This window comes from Grus americana, unplaced genomic scaffold (genome assembly GCF_028858705.1).
Source record: "Grus americana isolate bGruAme1 unplaced genomic scaffold, bGruAme1.mat scaffold_90, whole genome shotgun sequence".
In the NCBI taxonomy this organism is placed as follows: Eukaryota; Metazoa; Chordata; class Aves; order Gruiformes; family Gruidae; genus Grus; species Grus americana.
In genome coordinates this window covers 99,286-109,758 of record NW_026562090.1, presented here as the reverse complement: position 1 = coordinate 109,758, position 10,473 = coordinate 99,286, and the positions used below count along the sequence as shown (strand labels likewise).

Sequence of the window (10,473 nt, the reverse complement as noted above, 5' to 3'; positions counted from 1 at the left end):
ACCTCGCATCTTTGTCCAATAAGAAGTTACCAGTAAGAATGTCAGCTCCCAAAATACTTCCCTCCCAGGATACGCAGCCTGGGAACCATCCAGCACAGGTACATCCACTATCCATTCGTAAACCAAGAACTGAGAGCAAGGCCACTTCAGGATGAAAGTGTCTAAGTGGATTAAGTCAGTCAGCAAACATGGACAGATTTGGGAATGGAAAAAAATTCAATCGCTCCAGCACCAGCCTTGAGAAAAGTTTTTGTTTGCAAAAAGGAATTCTTGTGCGCACACCATTTCTTTCATTTTCAAGATGAGATAGCAGTAATTTACAGCTAATTGGGGCATTCATTCTTTCTTACATGTTTCAGTGACTAGCAGCATCCCATTTTCTTGGCTGGTCACAGTGAAACCAAAGCTAATTACAGAACTAACTACTTGTGGAAATCCTCTTAATGGTATATATTCAGTACCGGATCTGCCCTCCACACTCTCTCTTTGGCCCAAGTTGTCCAACACTGGGTTTGACTTTAACTGCTCTGTAATCCTGCATTGTTACGTGGTTTTTGTTATAAAGAGGGACTTTGTCACATGAGCATTAAGGTTGAGTTTAAGTTCTGACCTCTTTATCTGGCAAGCTGAAGAGGAACTCTCGATCAAAGCGGCCGGGTCTTCGTAAAGCAGGATCTATAGAATCCAGCCTGTTGGTGGCTCCAATGACCACAATCTCTCCTCTGCTGTCTAAGCCATCCATAAGGGCCAGAAGAGTTGACACAATAGAGCTAACAGAAAAAATATAATCTTCATTCACTGGTTTAGTAAATTTTGTTACATTCTACGCAATCTTCTGCAATGACCACTCAAAAAGGACAGGCTTTTCTTGATGAGACGCCAATTAGCGAAAGACTTAATTTAGGACATAACAAAACCAGTAAGCTAACACAGGCCTTGTGCTGATATCAAGCTGAGAGAATTGGTTTCAGTTATTGTTTGAAAATCATCTGAATTTTAGTAGCATTGAATTACTAGTTTTCAGGATAAATTAATGTATCACATGAAGTTAAACAGGTTGTGGTGGTCTTTTCACAAAGATCAAGCAGCTTCTATGTAGATACCAAAAATGTACTACCTATGAATTTGGTCTCACTTTGGAGCCTCACTCCTCCCTTCCCGATGCCTCGGCCCCCTCTCCCGCCCGAGCAGCACAGGGGGACAGGGAATGGGGCTGTGGGCGGCCCACAGCGCCTTGTCTCTGCCACCCCTTCCTCCTCACGCCGTTCCCCTGCTCCCGCCTGGGGCCCACGGGCCGCAGCTCCGCACACAGAACCTGCTGCTGCCTGGGCTCCTCTCCAGGGGCCGCAGCTCCTGCCAGGAGCCTACTCCAGCCTGGGCACCTCTCCAGGGGATGCAGCTTCCTGGTGGAGCTGTCGATGGCTGCCTGATGGTGACAGCATTGGTGGCAGGATCCTCTTCTAGGCATCCATTTCACAGAGTCACAGGCTACTTGAGGCTGGCCGGGATGTCATCTGGAAAGTGTAGTCACCTGGTCCCACCCCCCCGCTCAAGCAGTACCACCTGCAGCCGGTTGTCCATGACCATGTCCAGAGGGCTGTGGAACATCTCCAAGGACGGAGGCTCCACCAGCTCCCTGGGCAGCCCGTGCCGGTGCTCGTCACCCGCACAGCACCCTTTGCACTTCCCCTTGCTGAACTGCAGGAGGCCCCTGTCAGAGCCTCTCTCCAGCATGACCAGGTCCCTGGGGATGACGGCACGACCCCCCTGGCCTAAGCGCCACTCCTCCCAGTCTGGTGTCATTGGCCAGCTTGCTGAGGGTGCCCTCTGCCCTGTCCCCCAGACCATTAATTAAGGAAGATGTTAACAAGATCGGACCCAGTATTGACCCCTGGGAGACGCTGCTAGTTACCGGCCTCGCAATAGACTTGGCGCCCCTGAGCAGCACCCTCTGGGCCCAGCCGTTCAGCTTCTTTCAGGCCCCCTTGCTGTCGGCTCATCCAGCCCCTTTCTGTTCAAGTGCCTTGAACTCCACCTTGAAAACCAAGAGATGGCAGCATGGACATGTGCAAGCACACTGCTTTCAAAATCCCGTCACATAAACCTCCCACACTGGGTATTGCCACCAATTGTCCCAAAACCTCCAGAGAAGAAAACACCCCATGAATTACGTATGCAAGGCCAACAAGTGTTTTTAATTTGGGCTTTGGCAAGGCGATCCCAACAGCTGAGCAGGGATTGAAGGTCTTCCTCGAGGGACCCGTGGGCAGGCGGGCCAGGCGGCAGAGCTGTCCGAGTCTCTGGAAGGTCTCTCCGAGCTCTTTGTGGCCAGAGGCAGCACTGGGAGGAGGGACAGGCTGGGCCGCTGGTGCCCTTTGTGCAGCTTGGTCCCTGCTGGCGGCAGTTCTGGTGCTTCCTGACTTCCTCCTCCTCCTCCTCCTTTTTCTTCTCCCGCTCCTCTTCTCTGGCACAGCAGAAGAAAGATGCTGTGCTCCTTCTTCCCCCAGGATCACAGTGTGCCCCCATCACCACAGCAGTGCCCTGAGTGTGTGTCTGACACGCATCTCCAGGGCGCTGAAACCCTCCTCCTCCCTGCTGAGGGCTCATCCTGCGTGGTGTCCACAAACCGGCTGCGGAGCGCATAGCCCCGTCTCAGGGATCCGCTCCGCTCTCTCTTCCTCAGCACGGTCTTCTGCTGAGCAGCCCTGGGTGCGGGAGCCAACTGGGATCTGGCGCTGGAGGGCCTGGGAGCTGTGGCATCCCTGGGAGTGCAGTCATGGCTTGGAGGACTAGGTCTCCTCCTCCTCCTCCTCCTCCCTGCTGAGGGCTCATAGTTCGTGGTGTCTGCGAACCAGCTTTGGAGTTCATCGCCCCGCAGCGGGGATCTGCTCCGCTCCCTCTGCATGGGAACGGATTGCTCCCAAGCAGCCTTGGGTGTGGGAGCCTGCCTGGAGCTGGCACTGGAGTGCCCTGAAGCTGCGCCAACCTTTGGGGCCTGGCAACAATGTGGAGGACTTGTTCTCCTCCTCCTGGCAGCTGAGCAGTCATAGTCTGTGGTGTCCACAGGCCAGCTGCGGAGATCATTGCCCCACTGTGGGGATCTGCTCCGGGCCCTCTCCCTGGCACCGTTCCTCTCACAGCGGGAGGAAGGGCCGAATCCGTGCTTCTCTTCCTTGCTGTCTTCTTGCACGGGGGGCAGCACAGGGTCAAGTGGTTGACAGCGCACTTGGCACACAGCTTTTCTTCTGGACACCAGCCTTCTACAGCCGCAGAAGAAGCGATTCAAGCAGAAGCCCACGAAGGAGACAATGCTGAGCCTGCCTGGCCAGGTGGGGCATGGCCAGCCTGCAGAGGCCTCCCGTGCACCTGCCACGGTGAGCTGGCTGGTGCTGGCTGTTGCGGAGGAGCTGCTGTGCTCTGGAGAGTCCTCCGTGCCCACCGCCACGTCCTGCAAAGAGAGCTGTGAAAAGGTCCTGCCCTTTCCTCCTGAGAAGACCAGAACAGTGGGGAACCCCCGGAAGCTGTGGGAGGGGACAGCTAAGGGCCTCCCAAAGGCTCTCCTGGCGGGCTGCAAAGGCAGAAGGGCCAAAGGCGGACAGCTAGGATGGGTCTAGGTGGGAGGCTTTGGGAGGGAGCAGCCTTGCGGCTGTGAAGATCGCTGCAGCGTGGGAGGGAACAGAGAGCAATGCCAAGATGCCAGAAAGAAATCCACTGTCCATCTGGTGCCCTGACCCACCTCCCCAGAGTTACCTTAGTCAAACGGGGCGGATCCTGTGGTCTCACAGGACCCACCTGCTTGCTGCCAGCCGCCCACTGCTTGAAGAAGGAAGGGGCATATGATGGCACCTGTGCGGAAGAAGCCCTTTCTCCACTTTTCAAATCAGAGCGCCTGGAGAGAAAAAGAGTGATTTCCGTTTAGGGCTGCTCCTCAGCCTCCTCTAGGGTTCAGGCATTTTCTTGGAGCGGACTCTACGACAGAGGGAAGACGTAACCAAGACTACCAATGGGAAACTGGATTGGGCTCTTCCCAACACGTCTGCCCCTGTCGGAGCAAGAGCTCGTCTTTATACCCCCTACGGCCTCCATTTCATCGAATCCTAGATTTACAGAATGCTTTGCATTGGAAGGGACCTTCAAGAGCGTCTGGTTCCAAGTCCCCTGCCATGGGCAGGGACACCTTCCACTAGATCTGGTTGCTCAACGCCCCATCCAACCCAGCCTTGAACACTTCCAGGGATGGGGCATTCACAACTTCTCTGGGCAACCTCTTCCAGGGTCTCACCACGCCCACCATTAAGAATTTCTTCCCCGTATCTAATAGAAATCAAGCTCGTTCAGTTTAAACCCATTACCCCTCATCTTATTACTACACTCCCTGAGATAAAGTCCCTCCCCATCTTTCCTGTAGGCCCCCTTAAAGTCCTCCTGTCTACATTAGCCAGCCTCTGACAGCAGACAAGTAGCACTTTACACCAGGGCAGCAGCCTAAAGCCCAGCAAGGGAAGAGAAGGACTGACGCGGAGTACTTCTGTTTGACAGCATTGAATGATGCAGGCAGTAATTGTCTCCTGTGACAGAAACGCTCAGGAGGATGAGAAGAAAAACAGCAAATCCAGGAAAAGGAAACATATTCTGAAAACGATTTGAGTACTGGTTGTTACCTGACATAAAACAGTAAATAGGCTTGCTGCCTGAGAACTCTCTCGATGCCACATAGATCCACATGCATATCGTCCATCTCGTACCACAGTCCATTGCTGGCCTGTAAAAAAAGACAACGATATCTGGAGATGAACTGCATGGTTTCTCCACAAAAACACAGGCAGATAACTACAGAACCAAGGGTACGCCCAAGCCAATCCAATCCAGCCGGTCAGGAGACCTTCTAGCCCAAAACCTCGGCTGCCAGTAACACTGCCGTGTTTCCCTTGTTAGGAAGGGAGTTGCTCTTTACCTTTGCATAGCAGAAATAGTGTCCTGAACCACAGCTGACACCGCTATGCACCACCACGGCGTACAAGGAGTAGAGCAGCGGTTCTCCAGCTGTCTCAGACATGTAGGGGCGAAGATCCAAGTACTTGGGATACTCCACAACCTACGGAGAGACCAAGAGGGCTCAGAAACGATCCTCCAATACGACATGCCTCAGCCTTCCAGGACTAAAGGCCAGCGGGGTCTAAATACACCGTCGGTGCTCACCAACACTTGGGTTTTCCCTAAAGCAACAGGTAATGGTTTGGGTGGCAGGAAACTGTTCTCGGCCAAAGCAGCTCTGCCGCAGCAGACTATGTGCTCGTCCTCCCACGGGAACTCTCCTCTCCCCTCCCCAGAAGGGAACACAAAACACTCAGCATGAACAGCTTGGGAGAGAGCGTACTGCTTGGGGAAATCTCCTGCTCCAGGAAGAGAAAGTTGCACTCCAGTTGCGTACACACCTTGTTGATCTTCTCGCCGATGAAATCGTCAAACCGCTTCAGACACAGCGTGAGAACCTTGGGCGGGCGATGGACTGTAAACCTCTTGGAGGCGGCAACCCTCTTGTCACACCTGGAAAGCAAGCCCAGAGCCAAGTGCTGAAATGCACCCTTAAGTGCACCCTTGTTCCCCCAGAAGGCCAGCCAAGCTTTCACGTCTCACACATCCTTACGCTATTGTAAGGCTATTCAGTGCCACAAGGCCTGACGGAAAAACACCTGCGTCTCGTTATTGTGCACCTACGCTACGTGAAACGATGACTGATACTCAAGGGCATGCAGCACCTTCAGGCAGGGTCTGGTATTCACACGTCATTAGCAATCATCTTACTTGCTACATTTAAAGCAGTTTTCGCCATCCAGCTGCTCGGGTTTCACAAAGTCCTTGAGAGCTGCGCTGACAGAGGAGGCTGCCTGGAGGAGTGAGAAAGGAGAGCGCTGAGCTGCGGGAAACGCCCTCGCCCAAACATGCACTAGGAGTCAACAAGACGACCCAGGTAGCCGACGCTGAGGAGACCCACCGTCAACCCGCAAGCAGTGCCCAGGAGGAGGCAGCAAGAGGGCATTATGCTGACCGTTTCCCTCTTTTCCAAGGGATTCCCGGGGCTATCAGGAGCTTCCTCGCTGTGCCTCGGGACATCCTGGAGCACAATTACAAACCCCCCTTACTTTTATATCCAAAGGAACATCCAGGAAGGCCTCGTAGGAGTCGGAAACCGCTTTGCAGCTCAAGCATGTGACTGGAAGGCAAATCAAAATGCTCAGCGATGGGGGAAGTCGACTGTGCCGCTTTACGCTCGTCATACCTACTCCGCCAGTCACACGGGCAGCTGTTTATCACAGGCAGGCAGAGGGGCACAGACAAGTCCAAGGAGAGCAAAAAGTACCTCTGGATCTCAGAAAGCCCGCAAATATTTGATGGATGATGGTAGTTGATTGAGAATAGATGTCCAAGCTGGAAAGAAATGGTGAGGCAGAGAGTTATGTCCTCCAAGAGGTGTACTTTGTCTGAAAACTCTGGGCATGGGTTTTCCCTTGACGAGAGCACATCAAGGAGTCCAAAGGGCTTGGGAACATTGAAAAGGGAATTTGCTTGTGCTTACTCGCTGCTACCACTCAGACAAGCTCTCTGCATGGCATCGACAGTATAGCGTAAGAACTCGTGGGCATCCTCCTGCATGCCAAGCTCAAAATGTTCTCCTATTACTAAGAAAGAAGAAGTCAGTAGTTCTGTCCTACAAGAACAGAAGAAAACCTGCACAAGCACCTGAAATGACTTACGTGGGAGGACATTGATGACAGCCAAAGGCTCGATGGCACTGCCTGAGGAACGCAGGACCTTGTTAACGTGTGCTTCCATTATGCACATCATGCAGAAGCCTCGCTCACGACCTGAAGAGAGAGGGAGGGAGGGAGGGCGGGCGGGAGGGAGGGAAGCTTCTCAGGTTAGCAAAATACCCATAGCGATGGGAAACCTAATGGAGATCTTGAAGTTCTAAGAACAGTCTCCACTGCTCTTCTCCCAAGGTGCCAATGTCGCAACAAGCCCGGGGCATTTTGGTGCCTAGAAAACTTTCTTTGGAGGGACGCTTAACTGAGCAGAGTTTTCTGTGCAATAAGCCAGAAAGTGGGAAGTGCCCAGCAGACTTAGAAGGAGATGTTCGTAAAAGTACTCACACGCCTGGCTGTGCTCCCCAGAGAGCAGGTAGTTGGCCAGAGGGGGTGTGTACGTCAAGCACTGCAGGACGGAGTTGAGGAAGCACGTATTGTCCAGGTTGTGGAGTCCCGCTCCAGCTCTCTGTCGTTGCCGCCACTCCATGCAAACCTTCTCCGGAGGAAAGAGGATCCTTTGTGGCGAAGGCATTCCCTCGGCAGTGACTGCAGGGAAATGACATATGAAAAGAGATGACACGATTTTGTTGCGCAAAAGCATACTTGAAAAGGCAAGTTCTGTACAGGAGCACCCAGGAGACAAGCAGCTCTAACCTCCAAGAGAGCAACATTGGGGGAAGCCTTACAGTGCCATTGAAATTGTCTGGTCAAGATAGAGTTTTGGAAAACAGTCTCCTCCCCTGCTTACTTTGCGCACAGTCCAACAAACCCACACTGATTTCCGTGCCTTGGGCTACCTTCCTTTCCCTCTAGAGTCTAGAATTGGATGATCAGGTCAAGTCATAGAATCGTAGAATCGTAGAATCATAGAATGGTTTGGGTCGGAAGGGACCTCAAAGGTCACCTAGTTGCAACCCCACCTGCCATGGGCAGGGACACCCTCCACTAGACCAGGTTGTCCCAAAGCCTCATCCAGCCTGGCCTTAAACACTTCCAGGGATGGGGCCTCCACAAGCTCTCTGGGCAACCCATGCCACTGCCTCACCACCCTCACACGGAAGGATTTCTTCCTAAAGTCTAATCTCAATCGACCCTCTTTCAGTTTCACCCCATTCCCCCTTGTCCTGCCACTACGCTCCCTGATAAACAGTCCCTCTCCAGCTTTCCTGGAGGCCCCTTCAGGTACTGGAAGGCCGCAGTTAGGAAGTCTTCCCTCTTCCTGATTGTAATGGAGGAAGACAAGCAAGTCTCTTTCACAGAAGGTAACCCTACTGATGTCAGGGCGTTCTATGAGCAATGCCATCTTTCAAAGTCTTGTACTAGTGGCGGAGGAGTGATAAAACGCATTTTCCTGTGTCTAGTCAAAATGCCTGGATAAGTCTGGCTGCTCCCAGGAAACGCCCCCGAAGTCACCCTCGGATGTCAGCACGTCAACATGCAGGGATGGAGCAGCAGCCACGTCCGTTACCCTTGGGGATTCACAAAGTCCAAGCCTGCTGGTGAAGCCGTTACTCACAGGAGTCGTTCCCCATTGCGGCCATCGCTCCTCTCAGGAACAGAGGCGAAAGCTTTGGATGACAGAGGCTGTCAGGACGTGCTCCAGAAAGAGCAGATCAGCGCCAATCCCGTCACCTGATAGGAAAGAAAGAACCGTAGCTCCACAAAATGATTCCAAAACCTGGCAAACGCAACCCACAGATCAGCGTCTGCCATCAAAGGTGCTTCAGTGGTACTTGTAACTCCTAGAGAGCAGCAGGCCGATGGCCCCACTGTCCCTGTCGCAGGACTCCAACTGACAGCAATTACCACGGCCCCCTTGAAAGCCCCATTGCGTGCCACCTTCTCTGAGGAGGACCTGCTGCTGACCTGTGGCTACTGTTAGCAGCAGAGCCCTCTGGCTCTGCAGCCCACACTTTCCCGCCGTGTATGCAGGAGCTACCTATCGGCTTTAACAGAAGGTATGGAGCAGACTATCCTTTGATCCCGTATCTACCTACTCTATGATCTGTCCTGAAAGTCCAATCACAGTTACCTTTGAAAGAGGATGGAAGTTGAGGAGAAGTGGGCAGTAATGGAGAAATGGTTGAAAAGAGTCGGTGTGCAAGTAGCGAGGGAAGGAGCCGAGTTATCCCAAAGGGCAGCTCAGCCCAACTGGCTTTCGCTGGCCCGCTTTTCAGCTTATAAAGCCCCAGTCCGGTGAGGTCACAATCGCCGGGCGGTTGCCGCATCACTGCCCCTTTGTGACACGGGGTCCGCACGGGGACGTGTCCCCTCAAGGCCACACAGCTGCCAGGGCCCGGGCACCTCCCACAGCCATCAGCCGCTGGGCTTCCCCACCGCTGCTGGCCAAGGGCTCTTTGTCCGCCGGCAGAGCTCCCACCTTTTCCCCGAGCTACACCAGCCAGATGAATAAAAACCTGCCCAGGGCTGCAAGCGTGCCTGCTCACTGCTTTGGCTGGAACGCTCTGTATGCTGAGGGTTCTGTGCCACTCTTCCCAGGTACAGGACCCTGTCCGTGAGACTCGTGGAGCAAAGCACCTGGTCTCTTAGAGGTTCATTTCCAATGAATTTGACCTGCCCCCCGAGATACAGCCCTATGCGGACTCTGAACTAGCGCTACCAAAGAAACTCCTTCAGCAACGGTGCTGGGTTGACCTTGTCTGGCTGCCACGTCCCCACCCAGCTGCTCTCTCGCCTTGGGCCTCCAAAAACCATTTGTGGGTGGCTTTTTTGCATCTTCACATTTTCTGCTCCCTCCAGGGTCTCTTAGCTTTCTATTTGCCGCAGCTTTGCCAGATTCCCCCTCGGGGTGGCTGGACTGGCAGTTTTGCTCCTGCCCCGCTTGGCTGCCCCAGTTTTGGGCTGGTTGTTATTGCTGCCCCACGTCAGCTGGTCGGTTTGGCCCCTGCCCTGCTCAGGGATCCAGAACTGGGACAGGGCAGGTCTGTGCTGGGAGGGGTTAAAGGGATCTAGTTTGTAACGGGACAGTGGCAAATCCGTGCTGGGGGAGTTAAGGGGATCCGGTTTATCCTGGAAGGGGGCCCAGTATGTAGTTGGAGGGGGTCATAGAGTCAGAGAATCAGAGAATGGTTTGGCTTGGAAGGGACCTCAAACATCATCTAGTTCCATCTGCACGGGGAGCGATGAAAGCCACGAGGCCCCCCCAAGGGACAGCACGGAGTCAGCGGGACAGCAGACAGCCGTGGCAGTATGTCAGCTCTGCAGCTTCTTCCCAGACCTGGGGCCTCCCGGGGGCTGCCCCGGGGTGCTGCAGCAGCGTGCGGCCTGGTGCTGCCGGGAGCTGGTGGGCCCTGCTGGGCCCTGACGCCGGCAGTGCTGGCAGTCAACAGCGCTGTGTTGCGTGTCCCATTGATCATATCGCAGCCCCGGGCAGCGGGGAGCTGTAGCTTAAAGCGCAGGAGGCCAGGGGATGGGGCAAGTGAGGGTCCCTGGGCCGGGCACAGGGCCGGAGCCCCAGGCCAGCGGTTTAAGATCTCCGTGCTGTGGGGTTTCAGTGGACCGGCTACATTAAACCTCTCCCCTCCCGCTGCACGAAGGACCTTTGCCCCCTGGCATCCCCCGGGTTCTAGGTCACTCGGTGGGCATCCCGTCAGATGTTCTCCGCTTGCTGCTGCCCGCTTGCTGCCTGCTGCGGCCTGCCGCCGCA

At 54.3% G+C, this 10,473-nt stretch overlaps 1 protein-coding gene across 1 annotated transcript; it reads right to left on the bottom strand.

Annotated features, from left to right (window-relative positions):
• Positions 1–1,527: 1,527 nt before the first annotated feature.
• Positions 1,528–8,338, bottom strand: LOC129201273 (ubiquitin carboxyl-terminal hydrolase 42-like). The gene is made up of 11 exons (XM_054812396.1): positions 8,323–8,338; positions 7,152–7,352; positions 6,756–6,866; positions 6,578–6,680; positions 6,362–6,429; positions 6,144–6,214; positions 5,806–5,888; positions 5,436–5,547; positions 4,955–5,095; positions 4,662–4,762; positions 1,528–1,744 (listed from the first exon to the last, which is right to left on the bottom strand). The coding sequence occupies exons 1-11, from the start codon at positions 8,336–8,338 to the stop codon at positions 1,528–1,530; spliced, it is 1,224 nt and encodes a 407-aa protein (XP_054668371.1).
• Positions 8,339–10,473: the final 2,135 nt, after the last annotated feature.

Excerpts from the sequence above, each read along its gene's own strand:
- LOC129201273 (XM_054812396.1), bottom strand. Across the intron at positions 6,430-6,577 it reads TGTCTGAGTGGTAGCAGCGA|CTTGGACATCTATTCTCAAT; the intron begins GTAAGCACAAGC and ends ATTTCTTTCCAG. Across the intron at positions 6,215-6,361 it reads GGGCTTTCTGAGATCCAGAG|TCACATGCTTGAGCTGCAAA; the intron begins GTACTTTTTGCT and ends TTTGCCTTCCAG.